The sequence below is a fragment of the Lepisosteus platostomus genome, chromosome 3 (genome assembly GCF_059453375.1).
Source record: "Lepisosteus platostomus isolate fLepPlt1 chromosome 3, fLepPlt1.hap1, whole genome shotgun sequence".
NCBI lineage: Eukaryota > Metazoa > Chordata > Actinopteri > Semionotiformes > Lepisosteidae > Lepisosteus > Lepisosteus platostomus.
Genome location: NC_142613.1, coordinates 76,131,377 through 76,151,224, shown reverse-complemented (window position 1 = coordinate 76,151,224; position 19,848 = coordinate 76,131,377). Strand labels below are relative to the sequence as shown.

Genomic DNA, 19,848 nt, shown 5'->3' with positions numbered 1-19,848 from the left:
AGAGTGAGGAACAGTCACCATCAACCCCTGCTGATTACAGGCAGGACCAGTACACCCCCTGTTATCATAAATACAGGAAAAAACAAGGCGCATTTGGAAAGTGACTGGTTTCAAACTAGTATTATCTTAACCTTTTATTTCAAAATTGAGTGTCCTGCTTGTTAACGTACTGTATATATATATAAACATTTTTCTTTAATTTCCTTGGATCTTATATCAACTCTAAAAAGATTTTTTAATGGATTACAAATTACTGGAATTACATGAGCTACAAGAGTTTAAAACATTGAATTATTGTTATCAGCAATATAATTTGTCCTGCTCTAAAGAAGTCCGATCTCCAGCTGTGTATGTGGTGATGTATATTTCTGCAGTGGCAGTGGTGATGCTGACAGTGTGTGGAAACCTGGTGGTGATCATCTCTATCTCTCACTTCAAGCAGCTCCACACACCAACCAACCTCCTCCTGCTCTCCCTGACTGTGGCAGACTTTCTGGTTGGAGTCATGGTGATGCCTTTCTCTTTAATTGAACTAATAGAAACATGCTGGTATTTTGGGGAAACATTCTGCACACTTTATAACATTTTTGTGTTTGTATTGACCTCAGTTTCGATCAGTAATTTAGTATTTGTAGCAATTGATCGATATTTTGCAGTATGTGATCCATTGCTTTATTCCACCAAAATAACTATTAAAATACCATGCTTATTCATACTGTTGAGCTGGTTAGTGTCACTGCTGTATAATGTTGCACTCATTTATTGTAATGAAAATATAGGCAGATCTGCAAAACTGAATGCTTGCCTTGGTGACTGCCTACTTTCAGTCAATAAAAACTGGGGAACAGCTGACCTACTGATTACATTTGTTGTGCCTTGTTCTATAATGTTAACACTTTACTTAAAAATCTTTATAGTTGCTAGAAAACACGCACAAGCCATCAGATGTGCTGCAGATCAAATACATTCAACCACTGGGGTCCAAAGAACAATCCCCAAGAAATCTGAAAGAAAAGCTGCAAAAACATTAGGTATTGTTGTTCTAGGTTTTCTTCTATGTTGGGTCCCATATTATATCTGTATTATTGTGGAAGCAAATATGAATTTGTCTTCTTCTGTGCTAATGAATTTTCTCTCTTTTCTGGTGTATTTTAATTCTTCTGTGAATCCTGTTATTTATGGTTTGTTTTACCCCTGGTTTCAAAAGTCATTGAAACTCATTGTAACTTTCAAAATATGTAGTCCAGCATCTTCTTTGATTAACCTATTCCCAGAAAAACATTAACAATTTTCATTCCTTCACTTTCTGCTTGCTGTATTCTGGGATTAAGATGTGTTTCTTCTTTATCTCTTTTTCTTTCTCATTTACTTTCTTGAGAAAAAATACTATAAACAGTTATATTTTAATTTAGCATGTAATTTGTGGGTTTTAATATATAAAAGTATAGATTTATAGATTGAATCTTACTATCCTTGAATGTAAAGATACCTTAATAAAATATAATATGTACACATTTTAAGTTCTTTAGGCAACTAAAAGACTGAATTTCACATGTATGTAATGAAGGTACTTGTTTAATCACTTTTTCCTAACTATAGTTTAAATTACTGTAAACTATCTAGTTCCATGCAAAACACTATTCAAATAAGAACCCAGAGTTCTGAGGGAACATTTGTGTTACATAAGGAAAGTAAGTTTAATTCTTTTTGGTTTGAGGACACAGCAACTTTGCTTTGTTTTACAGTATGTCTGTTAAAAGCTGCAAACTATAAGAAACTTTTTATTTTTCATGCTATGTGGTCTTTTCTGCTTTGTATTAAAAATAATCTTCAAATTCAAGTTGTATATAACAACCTTTTGCCTTAAACTAAATTCCTGCTCATAGATTTCTGGTAAGTAAAAAAAACTGGAAAATTGGTTATCACAGTCTCCATTTGCTCACAACCAACTGAAGGAAAGCTGACTCTTAACAACCCAGCCCAGCTCTGTGGGCTAATAGATCTTTGAGTAAAAAACTCCTGTATTCACTAAAATTCTCAAAAAGTTAATCTATGGTGCTAAACACATTTGATGAAGCTTAATTCTCAATAGTAATTGCATATTTATGTATAGCTGACAATATAAAGGTGATTAACTACTGTATATGAGAATAATATAACCTATGAGGTAGACAATAACAAAAGTTATAGTCAATATATTTTAACAAAAGTGAATACTGTCACTTTTCCTTTTACAGTCCAAAGGCATACTGTATATGTAGGTTAATTGACTCCTGGGAAAATCGGCTCTGGTGTGAGTGTGTCTACCCTGCAATTAAAGGAAGGTTATTTCAGATGATGACTAATGTCCAAATATCACAGAAACTGTTCAAGGCCATCATTCACTCACTGGGCTGAGATACTGAGTAAAACAATGTGGAATACACAGAAACATATTTAAAAGTTTTGTTTAATTGTTTTAGCCTTTTAAATACATTTTAGTCACTTGCATTTGTCTGTCCTATTTTTTGAATATTGTCAGATGTTACTGTTTTTTATCAAATGTAAATAGTAATTCTACAAGGAAAATACATTTGTATGCTGTCACACAATTCATATTGTGATAATAAAAAATAAATGTTTATTAACCCATTAGTGCTTCCCTGTGCTAAATATATTGTACAGTAATATTAAGAGATTAACAATGGTTTAAAAACAGTGTATTTAAAATCAAATAAGCATGTAATAAAACAAAGAGACATGACTTGTATCACTTTCAAAGTTGTCTACTGTAACTTACAGTGAAGCTGATACAAGTCAGCTCTCTATAAATGTGATTTCCTTAAAGAACAATCTCTTTCACCATAATAATTAAGGGAGAACATTTGTGATCTATAAATAAACATGCAGAACAGTGGGAAATGGAAAAAAAATAAAACTCTCACCAGCCAGCAAAAAGGAAGCCACCTCAACACAGAGTGAATGTGGGGGTCCCGGCTGACAAAAGCCAGGAGAAGGTCAGGGTGAGAGCCTGAGGTCACAAGCCCAGACAGGGAAACATAAGACAACCACACACGTATGCTCACATACCACGTAACAAACCCTTGTCCTTCCCCCCAAGATCCAGGAGTTAGCAATGTCCCTGACAGTTCCCACTTATCCAAGACAAATCCCTACCTATCCCAGCATGCTCTTCTGGGGCTGACGTCGCCAGCCCCACTGTTTGTCTGCTTGGTGCTTGATGCCTGATGAGAACGCTACAATATTCATATTTTAATATTTAGCATACTGAGATATACAGATCCAGCCATTTAAAATGCACGGCGTACGCTGCATCAAAATGCAGTAAGCATGGTGCATCATACCGCATTATACTGCATGCAAATTGAATTATGATAGTAGTATCCGGAAGCACCTTGTAAAACCGCCAGGTGGAGCTACTGTAATAAAGCTTAACATCTCATGTACAGCATTTGAGATGACGCCAGAAAACGCTGTGTTTTACAGCATGTTAATCATTATACTTTAAAAAATCTTTACATTTTATCAAAGCAAGATTACTCAGCTGGACAAAAGTACACAACCTTCCACCTTCATCATAAATATTTTAATTATGCATAAATATTTTATGCATAAGAATTAACGTTTTATCGTTTTATTGCTGTTATTGTAAAAAGATAAATGTTGTATTATAGCTTGTTGTTGGCTCTGGCATGAATTTGTGTATCTGGATAAATTAAGTGATGATATTGTGATTAAGGATTTCTTCACAACAATTCTTTAAGTTCAATAAAGGAGGGAAGAAGGGTTATTTTTCATTTGGCACTCTGAGATTCTGACTGATTTAATTCCCCTCATTTAGCTGAAACGGATAAAGAAATCATGCAGTAGTTATATGTATTGGAAGGCACTCTGTTTTATTAACAGACACTCCGACTCAAACCTGTGTCGTACAGTGATATACAGTAGACGTGGGTTATGTCATCCCCATTAAACAATGTGCTTATCGCGCAAATCCCGCTAAACTAGAAATTAGACACAAGGAGAGTATTATTGGACAATGTTGTGTGACTGTGGTGGAATTTCTCTGTAAACTGAAGAGTTATAGAGGAGACACATTCTGTATCGCCTCTTTCTACACTTGTAAGAACATTCCACTGTTAATGCGACATTGGAAGATATTATTACTAACCTTTTAAATTTTAAGTGGTTAACTCTACCTGCATGTCAAGATCAAGGTTTAAAAATAAAAAAAAAACATCGAACATTTGATTGGATAAGAACGTCATGATTGTTTCACAAGGATGGGAAACGTGAAATATTGTAAAATATTTTATATTTATTTGTCACTGCTGCAGTGGCTTGCAATGGCTGGATAGTTAACACTTCGAAATTTCTTTATCAGTCTGTCCGTCGGGGAGGGAGCTCTCCTTGACAGCTGACACTCCTCCATATGCTTAAGTGAAACATTTATAAAAGTGCCAATGTAAACATCATATTTACAATTTTTGAGAATTCACGTGGGGGGCTGTGTAAGCATGTGTAGGCAGCAAAAGATCAGCTAAAGAGGGAAAAAAATGCTTTCAGAGAAAACAATGTTTCAGGTGTAGAGAATTCAATTACAGCCTAAACCTTTCCCTGCACATCCTGCCCCCGCTGAGATTGGAATATACACAAACAAAGCACTGAAAGCTTTACAGTAGTTGATCAGGTGTCTTGCAGACGTAGGGATAGTAGGTAATTCTGAGTTTATGAACTCACACCTGGGATTCGATTAATTCAAAATATATAGTTTTTAAAACTGCACCAGGTACTAGATCTTGTTTATATTAAAGTTATATCACTGGACAGTGGTGGACGGTTAGTGGATGGTGTGCTATTTTGTCTGTTAATCTTCTTAACACCTGTAGAAAACATGATTTTATTTCTGTACAGTTTGCGTGTTGCATTTACAAATTAAAGTGTTTCAAATGTTAAATTAAGAAGTAAAAATCATTTACAGCTTACACAAAGACTCAAAGACCCTACGTGCATAAAAAGTGTTTTTAACTGATTTATATACAGTATTTTCATGTTGATTTAAGTGTACTTCTTTCAGCTGGATTACACGATTATTGTTATCATTTCTCTATTATTATCGTATCCATCAACTTGTTCACTTGTGATTATTTTGGAAATATTTTGGCATGTTCCTTTTAACTCATAGTTTGTAATGCCAGGCACTCTAAACGAATTAAGCTTTGATGCAGTACAAATAAATGTATTTCCCACAAGCTATACTGTAGTGGCTTTAAAACTATACAACATTGTGCTCTTTGCACATCTTTGTTCAGGTTTTAAAACTATAGTATGGAAAAAATGAGTGTTAAGAAAAAAAGGACATTTGATTGCTTATATTTATTTTTAAAAATGAAATAAAAAATAAGATACAATGACGTGTTCCTGCCTAACTCAAACATTTTGGACTTTAAAAGCTGTAAAACATGGTTTAGATAGCAGAAAGTCACCCTTTTCTTACAAGCAGCTCTGTTAAGCAGAGTTTGTGTTAACACAACACAACATTGTCAGTGAAAAAAATGACCACATGCATTTTTTCATTCTCCCCTATATTCTCATGTACTAGTAGAATAGGTGAGACTTCCAATGAAAGACTGGCAGGAAACAGTCAAAACTCGCCATACCCAGACTGCTAACACAATCAACCATTTTGACATGTTCCTCTTAACTACATTGCTGTTGATATTGTCGCAATAGACAAAATGAAATGATTGGAGTTTGTAATATAGGGCGCTCTGAATGAGTTAAACTTTGATGAAGGACAAATAAATGTATTTCCCACAAGCTATACTGTAGTGGCAATACAGTAGCAGTTTGAAATTTGTCATTGTTATTAGGCACATAGCTTTGAACATGTTGGGATATTTAGAAATATAAAAAAATGTCAATATAGTGTCCATAATATCGCTTTTTTTTTTGCTCTATTTTATTTATTTTTGCTATTCGAGACCTCCTTCAGCCCATGCAGCCAACATCCCTGTTATGCGCAGGGGAGTAGAGGGCTGTACTGTCATTTGAGACCCACGTGGGGTAACCCTGCCCTACCAGTTCCTGATTGGCTGATCGAGATGGAGGATGAGTAACAATGCTCTCTGACTTTAGAGTTGTAAACAACCCGGGATGAGTCTCTCCCAAGGAATCTCCCAGACAGTAAGGCGCCAGAGATGACCATTTATTAGGGTGACTGGAGAATCTCAGCCTTGGGAGTTGTTCCTTATCAACTAGAAAAACACCTTACATGTGAACCAAATGGAATGGCCTCTCTGTATCCAGCACCACTGATATGAAGGAGAAAGAGACTGGCAAGGGAGCAGAAAACTTAATTCCTGTATTTTTAATAAGCCTTGCTGCTACACTGCTGAGGGACAATCTTTTTCCAATTAAAACTATGTATTACAGCACGTTAAACATTAAACATTAAAAAGTTGGTATATTTCATAAAACCAAGATTGCTCAATTGGACAAAAGTATATAACCTTCCACCTTCATCATGGGTAATTTAATTATGCATAAATATTTTTTCCATCAAAGTCTTTAACTTGGTAACTTACAGTGGGTTCTGGTTTTAACATGCTTGTTCTAAGATTATTAAGCTTTTATTCTGTACTTCATAAACAAATTATAACGTTTTATCCTTTTCTAAGAATACGTAGCAAGAACACCACTTGCTGTTATTGTAAAAAGATAAATGTAGTGATTTAACATCACTTGATATTTATATTAATATGGAATCATGTAACTAAGCAGGTAAAGTATCACAAGTGGAAAGTTTGGAAACATTTTGATATTTGTTTAATTAAAAAAAACTTATATTGTCCTTGTAGTACTCAATACGAGCACTGTAATGTAGCGAGCTGCACCTAGGCAGTTCAAAGTGAGATCAGAGCATTACTTTCGGTTTGTTTCTCATAGAGCCGAATGCACAAAAATAGCCCACTATTATTGCTAATTGTGAACATGATGTGTCTCTTTCAGGTTTACATCAGAATTGAGAAAATGTATATTTTGTCTTAATCCAAATGTCAGCAGCCAGTAATCAGCCAACAAATTAACTTGGAATTTAAAAAAAAAGTTTACACTGTACCATATAGTACACTGCCTGGAATTGAACCTGGTCTGTCAGCGTCATTCAACAGGGAACCAGCTGACAGAATTATTATACGTGACGGTTTTGTGTTTAAGGATTTCTTCTCAGAAATCTTTAAATTAATAGAGGGGGGGAGAAAGGATTATTTTTTACAATTGCCAGTAATAGGGGAACAGATTATCAACACGATGGGCAAACGATATTTTAAATTTTTAAAAACGAAACAAAATAAGATACAACGGCGTGTTCCTGCCTAACTCAAACATTGCATGACTTTAAAAGCTGTTAAAAACTGATTTAGATAGTTAAAATCCACTTTTTACGCACAATAAACGGGTGATTTTTCTTTTTCATGATCAGCTTAGAATCTTTGTGTACGCTGTAAGATTTTTACTTTTTAATGTAACATTTTAAATACTTGAATTTCATAAAAGTTGTTCTGATTTAATATCTCTTGATAGTAATATTAATATGGAGTTGTGTAACTAAGCAGCTAAAGTATCACAAGGGGAAATTTTGGAAACATTTGACGTTTGTTTAAAAATATATATATATTATTGTCCTTATAGTGGTAATTTTAATACTATTTATTGATTACCAAATAGTTTATGCACCTGACACCTGACTTTATTTAGATGTCTAAAAAATATTGAACTGTGACATAACATTCAGAAATGCAATCAATATTAGTCTGTGATATTTGTGTAGATGAAACTTTTTTAAAATTTATTTTTTTAAATTAAAAATTAAAAACGATTAGAATGCACAATCTTTCCATTTGTAATGTCATTAGAAAGTACAATAAGTCCCTGCTTTGTTTAACGATGATTTCAAATATAAAACTGACTGGTGAGAAAGCTATGTTTGTTGATAATTAAAAGATTTCAAGTCAAAAGAAATTATTTACATTCCATTATTAAGTTTTAAAGGCAGACGCGCTCAATGCCATAAACACTGCAAGCTGCAGAACAGTCTCCTTATGGCGCCGCCTCTTTACTGACTGAACTCGGTGGGCAGGGCGTTGTTTTCTTAGCTCCCTTCTAATTTGCTTCACAACACGGGACGACAGGAGATTGTGATTGTACTGTATCTGTATGAAATGCATGTTGTGTTAACTAAATGAAAGTGTTTAAAATGTTGAATTAAAAAGTTGTAAAAAACATTTCACAAAGATTCTAAGCTGATCACAAAGAAAATCACCCATTTTTCATGGATTTTGTGTTTATAACTAAACTGATTTTTTATGGGTTGTAAAATCATGCAATGTCTGTTTTAGGCAGACGTTATTTTTTTCTTATTTTTGATTTTCTTTAAAATTAAAATAATTAGTTGCCCATAGTGCCACACAATATTATGTTACATTTTTATGTTTTTGAGAGACTTCAGAAGGCTTCAACTGATCCATAAAAAATATAGCATAATGCCTTCTCACATTATATAGTCACTTGCACCTGCGATCCACATTATTCAAACTAAGATTTCTAAAAATACAACCAGGTACTAGATATTGTTTAAATAAAAGTTGTGAATTTTTCACAAATCGCGATCTTTAAACCAGTAGGTAGCAGACTCTGTGTCATTTGTTCACAAAGTTATTGACATCTGAAACAGCCTGTCTCATAAATAGGCATTTTGATAAGCTAAGCTTATGAAAACTGAAGAAAAAATGACTCTGAAAAAGATGCAAGAAGCTGGAAATTATGACTATTAAATTAATGCCTTTAATAATGACCAGACACTTTATTATAGTTTTAGTGGTATTTTTAATACCGCTTTGTTATTCTCTATTCTAATTCCAATATATATGATTTCTTTTTAATGCTTGAGGCATCTGTTAAATTGCCCCACTGAATAAAGTGTTTTGAATTTAACTGGTTGAACAGTTAACAGTATTCACTTTTGGTAATTCATGTTTTTATTTTATTATTAATATAACTTAACATTGAATATGTTATAATATACGTACAAAAAAACATTAATGTAGTGTACATAATACTTCATGTATGAGTCAAATTAAAAATAAAACGTGTTTACAAAGAAAGTAGATTACCGTAATACTATCAGCTATATAAATACATATATTTTGATCGTTAAATTAATATCATTATTAATTTAGATACGGGATTCCATATTATATTTCCTATTATTCCAATTCTAAAAAGTATGTGTTTATTTTACTGCGATAACAAGAGAAAATATTCATAGAAAAGGTTAATCACTTAACTTTGAATGTGTTGTGATACTTAGAAATATGAACAAATTCAATATAGTGTCATTAATTAAGAGGATTCCTCTGCTGGCCGCGGGATTTGAAGTGGCAACCTTCCAGCCACAGGTGCAGATCCTGAGCCACAGAGCCACCACTCTGTCTCTACGAATATATATTCCATATTAATCAAATTCTAAAAAGTATGCATTTTTTTTACTGCGATAATGAGCACAAATATTCATAGAAAAGGTTGTAACATTATAACTTTTTATGAAGTATATAAACTTAATATAGTCAGAAGAAGTATGTAAAAACAGGTATGTTACAGTATTTCTGGAAATATTTCTGGGAAGACTTTGATGCTTAAAATGTTTAAGAAGAAGTGGAATATTGGTGTGTAATTTTTATATTAACTACCAATTCCAGCCATATACAGTTTACATAAGGAACAAGTAATAGGTTTATTCCATGCTGAAAAGAGAAGAAAGAAAACATAACATTTTGGCCGTGGAGCCTTCTTCATGTTTTCTTTCTTCTCTTTTCAGCATAGAAAAAACCTCTTACTTGTTCCTTTGCAGCCAACACATGCTGACGCAGCTCCCCACCTGAACTACAGTTTACATAATATGTTTATGTTCCTAAATTAATATCATTTGAACTTCAGATGTGTTATGCTCCTTTTCTTTTTATGCTCAGCTACTAAAATTTCCCTTTAGTTGTAAAATACCATATTACTATTCAATATTAAGCAGATTAAAACATGCACAGTAAAGAGATTAAATTATTTAATCACTCACTAACAACCAATGCACCACGAGTGCCCCTGTCGGTCATTTTGGCCAGCCAATCACATACTGCAGTACAACACGGTGAACTGTAGATAATTTCACACAGTACAGGGTTGTACCGTGCATTTTGAATGGCTGCATCTGTATAAAATTAGCAAAAATGTAAATACAGAATAATTATAATTATTACACTTGATTATGAGCACGATAAACAACATTTTTTAAGAAAATAAAAAAAAATGATGTGTCCCTACCTTACATAGGCATTGCACAACTAAACAAAGGATGATTTTTCTTCTTTGTGATCATTTTAGAATCTGTGTGCACACTGTAAATTTTTCCATTATTCAAAAAAACTTTTGAAATACTTGAATTTATTAAAAGCAGCACTCATTTCATACAGAAGAATTAACATCTTCCTCTCTTCCTGTGGTGTGAACCAGATGAGCAGGTCTTTTTTTTTCAATGAGAGACTGAGAAAATAGCTCACCACCCACTGAGCTCCATCAGAGAAGGAGCAGCACCATGAGAAATTGTTTCACTGGTTAAATTAAGGGAGTGCATCATGTAAGCCAGATTCAGGTGTTACTCCAATATTTGTTGTGTTTATGGTTCTTTAAATTTAATAATATTCATTATCTTTTCAAAATCCTACCAAAGAGATTGCACACTCATACAATTCAAACCATTTTTATTTTCATTGGTGTTTTTTTATTATATTTTAAAGTTAAGGGATAATCACTTGATAAGATTCACACCGTCTGCTGTTGAAATAAAACCTGATCCATTATTCAGGATCCCAACCATCCTGTCCACTAACTGTTCTCCCCACTACACACTGGCACCAGGCACTGTGGCATTAAGGCACAAACCACAAGGCTGGCAAAAGCTTCTACCTTACAGCAGTGGGGATAATTAACAATTAACTGGGTGATGCCTCAAAATTCAAGGCACCTCTCCACTCTTTGCTTTTTACTTGGCTACCACGTATCTATTGTCCTTTGTGTTTATTGTTTTACCATCGTATGTTGTTTTGCTGTGTTGTGCATGATGGTTTGGTTGTTACTGTCGTTATTTATTATTTACTGTTTTGTAAGGTACTGTGCACATTGTGTGGTGTTGTCTATTTATTGTGCACATCCCCAGAGTAAGATGCGTATAAGAATCCCAATGGACATGTACATATAGCAATAAACTCCTCTCTCTTTCGCTGTCCTGTTGGAGGTTGCTCTATATCCTGGCAGTACAGGCTGGACTGATAGCACAAGTATTTCCCAACCTTGCTATAACACCAGTCCAATGCAGGCACACAGAGAAAAGAAAAATTTTGAACAGCCATTCAAACTCAATCAACAGACATGTCTTTGAGTCGTAGGAGGAAATTAGAGTACCCAGGAAAAAAAAACACTAACACTGAAAAAATGTGCAAAGTAAGCACAGAAGGTGTCTATCCTGTGAACAATAAACTGTGACATACAGTAAACATGCAGACACCCAGAATGCATGATATTTCTTCTAAATGTGTTACCTGTAATGCGGCTTGTTACATTATATAATTCACTGGCCAAAGATGATCGAAAGGTGGTTCAATTGCTTCATTTTTATCTGTTTCTCTACTGAGCATATTTAAATCCACTTAATATGGAACATTAATGTGGAAATTTACAACTAGTTGAAAATGAAAAAAAAAACAATCATAATGTAGTATATACCCAATGTAAATAATGTAATGCTAATTTCAGCATGTCCTGTAGTGGCTTTAAAACCATATGTAATTCTGTACAGATGCAGCCATTCAAAACAAGCAGAGCACTCTGTGCAGTGGGCATGTCGCATCATGCAGTGGGCGTGTCGCATCATAGCAAGTCATAGCACGTCATTTCGATTCATACCACGTTTTACTGTATGCAAATTAGATTGTTTATAGTATCCGGAATCCCCTTGTTAAACTGCTAGGTGGAGCTAATAAAGCTTAACCTCTCATGTAGAGCATTTGAGCTGTCACAAGAAAACACCTAGTTTCGAATCCCGATCACTGCTGAGGGACAATCTTTATTCAATTAAGAATTTAAGTTATATACCCTTAAGACTTTTAAATTTAAACTGTGTATTACAGCATGTTAATCATTATACATTAAGAAGTTGGTATATTTTATGAAAGCAAGATTGCTCAGTTGGACAAAAGTACACAACCTAGCACCTTTATCATAAATATTTTAATTATGCAGAAATATTTTATGCATCAAAGTCTTAACCGAAGATATTACTAACAGTGTTAATAATGAATAACCTTGGACAAGCTGTAAACTCAAAGTATAACTCTGGTCCACTGAATCTCCAATTCACCATGCCTTTTACATGCTTATAAACTATATTAATTTAGGAACATAAACATATTATGTAAACTGTACTGTATATGGCTGGTATTGGTAGTTTAAAGAAAAAATACACACCAGTATTCCATTTCTCCCTAAACATCTTAAGCATCAAAGTCTTACATGTAGTTATTTCATAAACGTTTTTACGTGCTTCTGACCATATTACTGTATGTTTATATACTTGCGAAAATCGATCATTTTAACCTTTTCTGCAAATATGCTCGTTATTGGAGAAGAAAGAAAACACAACATTGAGTTTTTACTGTACATGTATACAGCATTTCGTTTTAAACACCACTATACATAATGATACTATGTATATTTTTAAATTGTGGCATTCAAATGTATATTTTAGTGTCAATGTGCCAGCATGTACAGTATTTGTTTTATCATTAGAAGTCTTTTAACGGTATATTCTTACCTGCTTTCAGGAAATAAGTTGATAAGGGATGATGCTATGTAGAAAATTCTAAGTGTAACAATGTGTTTCACAGTCTTCTGAAACCAGGGGTAAAAGAGAACATAAATAATAGGATTGAGAAAAGAATTAAAATACAACAGCCAACTCCGAAAATTGTTGCTCATCACTGAAGAAGCATCAGCAGACAGAGTGCCATCTGAATAAGAAAAACTACACATAAAATATGGCATCAAACTCATGAGAAATGCAACAATTACAATTCCTAATGTTTTGGCAGATTTCCTCTCAGATTTTTTAGAAATTGCATTTTTCCTTTTGTCAAAAGAATTATTTTTTTCCTTAACCAAACCAATAACTTTTGCATTACGTCTTGCTACAACAAAAACCTTTCCATACACCAATACTATCACTGAGCAAGGAACAATAAATACAATAATTATATCGGCTACACCCCAGGTTTCACTCATAACAATCAAACAGTTTCCCAGACAATCGTTTGTTTTTTCTGTACCAGTGAAATTTCCATTAAAATAAATTAGTACCAAGTTGTATAGGATTGCAAACAGCCACACAAACAATATGAGAGACCTTGCTATACTTACTGTTACTTTGGTGGAATAAAGTAAAGGGTCACACACAGCAAAATACCGGTCAATAGCGATACAGACAACATTATAAACTGGAACACAAACTACTATATAACTAATTGTGTTGTAAAGTATGCAGAACATTTCCCCAAAATACCAACAGGATTCTATTAGAAGAATTAAGCAGAAAGGCAACACAGACATTCCTGCTACAAAGTCTGCCACAGCCAGAGAGAGCACGAGGAAGTTAGTTGGTGTGTGGAGCTGCTTGAAGTGAGAAATGGAGATGATCACCAACAGGTTTCCACACACTGTCAAGATAACAACCACTGCTGCAAAAATATACATCACAACATACACAGCTGTAGATCGCACTTCCTTAAGACAGGAAGAGTTGTCAGCCTGAAAACAATACTGCAGAGTTTGAAATTTCTCTTCCATTGAATTTTAAATCAAATAAATTTTGTCTGATGTTATCCACACTTAAAATGTGAAGCTTTTTGAGGTCTTGAAGAATAGTCATAAATGTGATATAGACAGATTTAGTTGCTAGAATGGCACACATTCTACTCAGTGTCTGTAAAGCTGTTAATGTTGATATGACATTTATATCAATACTTACTGGCCCCTCCTGTTGCTTTTGAGAGTTGATGACTCTTCTGTGTTTGTAATGACACCTGTTGTTCTGGGGTTATGAGAAAAGCCCAGAGAACAGCCCACAGTCCTCAGAGTAAACTGAGAATAAAAAAGCAGACAGAAAACAACATAGAACAAAGAAAAACAAATGATTTATTTTAAAAATAATGTGAATAGGGGCTCAGACTCACAGATAAAAAATAGTAAATAAAAGGTAAATACATCATCAAAATATTTAGAGGAAGGGATCAGCTCCTGATCCCACAGTTCCTGATCTCTATGTGTTAGTGCTGTTAGAATTGAATATGTTAATTGTTTCAAAATGTACTATAGCTTTAGTCATTAATGTTTATGCAATAATCTGCAAAATGAATCAAAATATGGAGCTCCCCAATCTCTCCAAGCAAAGATGTTTGAATCTATTGTTCACATACTGCTAAGTGGAACTTGGTCTCTATTATTATTTGTTACAGACAGGGATCGTCCAGGTACTGCAAAACATTTGACCAGTGTTCTACTGTGGTCAGCCAGGGTATCATTTATTTGAAAGGCACCTGTGACCATTGCAAACTATTGGGTCCCTTAAGGTTATGAGTTTTTCTGTCAGGGATGCACTACTTGTGCAATTGATGCTAACTCTCCTGTACAGTACTTAAAGTTTTATGTTGCCCTAAGTCAACACACCATGGCTATATCAAAAGGCATATTGCATTGCCTTTAAACAACCTGTAGTAGTCTCATATGGTGTATTTAGATAGATAAAGTGTAGATACACACTTTATCTAAATCAACAATGGATGAAGTCAATCAAACAATGTAGCTCAGGTTCATAGCTGCATCAGCATGTGTATGCTGCAAATAAACAGGTAAAAGTTTATTCCATGCTGAACGGAAAATATAAGAGATACTGTATGTTTTGTGTCTCTGAAGAAGGCTCCACAGCCAAAACATTGTGTCTCTTTTCTTTTCCTTTCAGCATGGAATACAATTTCACCTGGTTCCCTTGCATCAAACAATGCATACACCTCAGTCATGCAACTATTTAAGTGGCAAATGCAAGTCAGTAAGAGAGTAAAAGAGTCTGTGTTGTCATGAGAAGACCATAATGAGTTAAAATGACAAGAGAATAGTCGGGCAGGTGACACCCAAAGAAGGCTCCACAGCCTAAATGTTGTGTTTCTTTTCTTCTGTTTTCAGCATTGGAATAAACATTTACTCTAGATCTTCTGGTTGCAAGTAACTAATTGACTAGATTTCACTCAATCATTTCTTAATACAATCATCCATCAGAGTTGCAGTAAATTTAGTGTCTGATCTGCCCTAGCTAGATTTTGTGGAATAGTCCCATAAGACTGCTATATTTGCAGGTCTCACAAATGTTTCAGATCATCAAACAAATTGAAATATTAGACAAAGATAACACAAGTAAACACAAAATGCAGGTTTTAAATGAAGGTTTTTATTATTAAGGGAAAAAAATCCAAACCTACATAGCCCTGTGTTTGTTGTCAATAGAAAAACACATGGGGTTTACTTTTTTTCTGATATATTGACTAACAGTAGCAATAATACTCTTATAGACATATTCCTTAAGGATGGAATCTGCTTTTTGAGCTTTGAGCTAAAGGAGTTTACTTGGGATAATAATAAGTCTTGTAGTGGACTGGATGTTGGGTGATCCAAAGGGCTGGTCTCCACTACTTAAACACATAGTTTAAGTTCCATATAAAACCATTGAAATTGTTATAATTGTGAGAAAATGTCTAAATACAGAAAAAATGTTTAATTGGAATGCAGTGTGGGAGAATATATGTAATGTTTCTAAAAGAACTAACCCCCAGTTAATCCAATTTAAAGTATACAGAGTCTATAGAGACAGAGGGAGGCTTATTAAATTAATCTTGCTTTTTGTTACAGTTTTTATGTTTTTTTTTATTGACCAAATAAAACAAATCACCCAAAAAACAATAGCCCACTCTTTGCTGTGGATCTTGTGTTAGGACAAATAGTTAAATGATTAAATTTAATCAATTAAATACCATGCCATTTCAATGAATTACCTACTGCCAAATGGGCAAGTTGAGCTTCTTATTTTTAATCTTTTTCACATTTTGTAAAATAAACATGTTGAGTTTCATCATGTTTCTGATAATTAATATAGTAGAATTGATTGTTACCCCAAGTTTGCCAGAAGATATACTGTATCACCCTGCAAAGTAAAGCAGTAACCCACTGAAGCTAAGTAGGTGTGAACCTGGCCAGTACGTGGGTATGGAGACCTCCTGGGAAAACTAGAGTTGCTGGAAGAGGTGTTAGTGTTACCAGTTTTTAGTGCTCACCCTGCAGTCTGGGGGTCCTAATGCCCCAGTACAGTGATGGAAACACTTTACCATAAAAAAGGTGCTGTTAACTTTGTGAAATCTTTGTAAATGTACAGTACCTATTTCCCTCGAGAAACTGTCTAAGAAGATACTTTCTAACTACTTTTAAGGCTTTAATAAACTCAGCCAGCAACTCTTTCTTTCAAGGCCTAAAATCTTCCAGGCCAGGTTCTGATGGTAGCCTTTTTTTAGGCTTTTCTTTTTTTTTCATTAACACCTACCCACATTATTAACAGGGCCCTCTCCCAGCCCAAAAATAGCCCTTGGATCATAAAATAAATTAGGTACTCCCGGATTCACAACCTCATTCCACTGGTTCTTCCGTACCATCCTAGCACTCATTCTATTACACCTAATCTGTGCAACCTTCTTGTTCCACTGACTGCCCACAGCAATCATCCACACCAGGCACTTTCCCCTGAAACAGAATTTGCTACATCACCTATAAATATATATCCAATACCACATACAGTACATTCAAGTACATTCAATTATATCATGCTATTATTTCCACCAACCTCATTTACTGCAACTCTTGCAGAAAATGCCCAACTATTTACATTGGTGAGACAGGAAGGAGACTGGAAGACTGTTTGAGGGAACAAGTCAGGGCTGTGAGGAGCGCTCCAAATCCATAGTTTCCACCTCTAACGGCCCTGATCATAATGATCCTTCCGTCTGCATTCTTGAAGAGGGGTTTCTCAACTCCTATTGCAGAAAGACATCCGAAACCCAAATTATCCTGAAACTAGGATCACACCTTCCCCCTTCTCTCAATGAGACTCATCCCCTCTCTATTCACTTGTAGGGCTTTTGACTTCACACCTCTTCTCCAGTTTTCCCTGAGATTTTATACTCCTTCTCCCTTGCTCCCTGCTTCCTCTTAACTACCCTGTCTTTTGTTCTCCCATTCTTTATTATCAACTGGTTTCCTGCTCACACCTGAAGAAGACTCCACAGCCAAAACATTGAGTCTCCTTCCACACATTAACAGAACTTGAATGCATTTTATGTTTGTGATTTTCTGAATGGGTTAGATATTCACTAGAGATTTGGTGCATTAAAAGCAAATATGAAACTAGTTAGGATCTCCAATAATTTAAAAATGTTTTGTTTTCAACCACTTTTTCTTGTGAATATCTTTGACAGCAGGCTGCAGTTATACTTCTGTTTCTAACAAATACTGCCAATTTTTTATTATTTGTTATATACATATGTTGTCATTTCCTTTCCCATGTACTGCTTTTTAACAGCAAATATTTATATGGCATATATATCTTAATTTTGCTGAGAAATGCATAATTTATCATTCTTATTTTTTTATACAGTTTAGACAGAGGATGGGGTTGGCTTTGTTGTATAACCTCAGGAGAATAGAGAATATTAGGCCAAGAAAAATGTAATCAAATCCTGCTAACAGCAGGAGGAGTCAAAACCCCTCCGGTGTTATAAATGCTACATTACCAACAAGGAATTGCCAGACACTGTAAAGCAGACCAAGTGAAACTGACTGTGTCTACATTCTATTACAAATTCATGATTATAGCAATACAGTACCAGTTTGAAAACTGAATAGTGACACATCAATGGAACTATTAGAATTACAAGCAGTTGAATTTTGCTTTGAATCCAATTCATCCTGCCTGAAAGAAGTTCGACCTGCAGCTGTGTATGTGGTGATGTATACTTCAGCAGCAGCAGTGGTGATGCTGACAGTGTGTGGAAACCTGGTGGTGATCATCTCTATCTCTCACTTCAAGCAGCTCCACACACCAACCAACTTCCTCGTGCTCTCCCTGGCTGTGGCAGATTTTCTAGTAGGAGCAGCTGTGATGCCTTTCTGTTTAATTTTAATCATAGAAACATGTTGGTATTTTGGTGACTTTTTTTGTATGTTTTATAACTTATTTGTTTTTTTCCTCACATCTGTTTCAATTAATAATGTTGCATGCATAGCTATTGACCGCTATTTTGCTGTGTGTTACCCTTTACTTTATTCTGCTAAAGTCACAGTTAATATAACATCCTCTGTCATATCACTTAATTGGCTGCTATCACTACTGTACAATTTGGCATTCATGTATTTTAATGGAAATATTGGTGGTGCTGAAAAACTGAACATTTGTCTTGGAGACTGTATGCTTTTCACTACTAAAAGCTGGGTAATAATTGATTTAATATTTACATTGATATTGCCTTGTTCTATAATGATAACACTATATTTCAGGATTTTCATAGTTGCTCGAAAGCATGCACATGCAATCAGCTCTGTTACAGAGCAGATGTGTTCAGCAGATGGAGGGAATAATAAAATTTCCACAAAATCTGAATGGAAAGCTGCAAAAACATTAGGAATATTAGTGATTGTATTTCTTCTCTGTTTGGTACCATATTACATATGCTGTCTTGTTCTTGAAAATAATGACCAGACCTCCTTAGTACTTCGTTTTCTAGGCTGGTTGTTATATTTTAATTCTGCTATAAATCCTATTATTTACGCTTTGTTTTATCCCTGGTTCCAGAAGTCAGTTAAGATGATTGTTACATTGAAGATATTTGAAATAGAATCCTCCTTGATAAATGTGTTTTCTAAAGAGACCTAAATTTACAGCCTTCCCTTTACTTACAAAATATAAATCATGTGAGAATTCCTTTAATTCTGACAATCTTTATTAAAGTTGTTTATCCTGTGTTATACTATATGAATTTCAGATTTAATACTTCTTTAAAGATCGTCCAATATTATCCTATAAAGTCTTGATCCAAGCAACTGAAAATACTTTTAAAAAATCATATTTCTTCTTAATATGGTTATTTTTAATATGTTATAAAAGTCAGTACAGATTCCAAATGTCGAGAAGTATAATAAACCATACAGAAGTGTCTGCTTTAAAAGGAGTGTTACTATTGTTTTACATTATGTAAATTACATTTTTCCTTTTATGTTAATGTCTTTAGAAAATTAACAGTATGTGTAGAGTTGAGCTGCTGGGGCGATCTACCAGATGTCAGTATCCTACATCTACAGCTAAGATTGTATTATTATAAAGTAATAATTTTATAATTAAATTAATATTATTTAATTGTATAATTAAATTTTGTATTTTTTTAATTTTATAATTAAAATAATAATTTTAATTTTCCTTCACACCTGAAGAAGGCTCCACAGCTGAAAAGATGCGTTTTCTTTCTTTTTTTATTATTATCATATTATCATAAATGCTGATAAACTTTTTTTCAAATTTACATTCCTAAATATCAGCATAAAACCAGCCTAAATTAGAATTTTAAATGAAGTTTTACTGTTCCATTACATAATTGTTTT

At 34.1% G+C, this 19,848-nt stretch overlaps 3 protein-coding genes across 3 annotated transcripts; 2 read left to right on the top strand and 1 right to left on the bottom strand.

The window, feature by feature from the left end:
- Nucleotides 1-215: 215 nt before the first annotated feature.
- On the top strand, nt 216-1,285 carry LOC148675520 (trace amine-associated receptor 13c-like). Its single transcript, XM_088623482.1, has one exon. It carries the CDS (start codon nt 239-241, stop codon nt 1,283-1,285), a length of 1,047 nt encoding a protein of 348 aa, XP_088479608.1. The 5' UTR covers nt 216-238.
- An 11,630-nt stretch (nt 1,286-12,915) lies between these two features.
- On the bottom strand, nt 12,916-13,947 carry LOC148675519 (trace amine-associated receptor 13c-like). Its single transcript, XM_088623481.1, has one exon. It carries the CDS (start codon nt 13,945-13,947, stop codon nt 12,916-12,918), a length of 1,032 nt encoding a protein of 343 aa, XP_088479607.1.
- Nucleotides 13,948-18,090: 4,143 nt separating this feature from the next.
- Nucleotides 18,091-19,284, top strand: LOC148675518 (trace amine-associated receptor 13c-like). Its single transcript, XM_088627203.1, has one exon. The coding sequence runs from the start codon at nt 18,110-18,112 to the stop codon at nt 19,124-19,126; it is 1,017 nt and encodes a 338-aa protein (XP_088483329.1). The 5' UTR covers nt 18,091-18,109; the 3' UTR covers nt 19,127-19,284.
- Nucleotides 19,285-19,848: the final 564 nt, after the last annotated feature.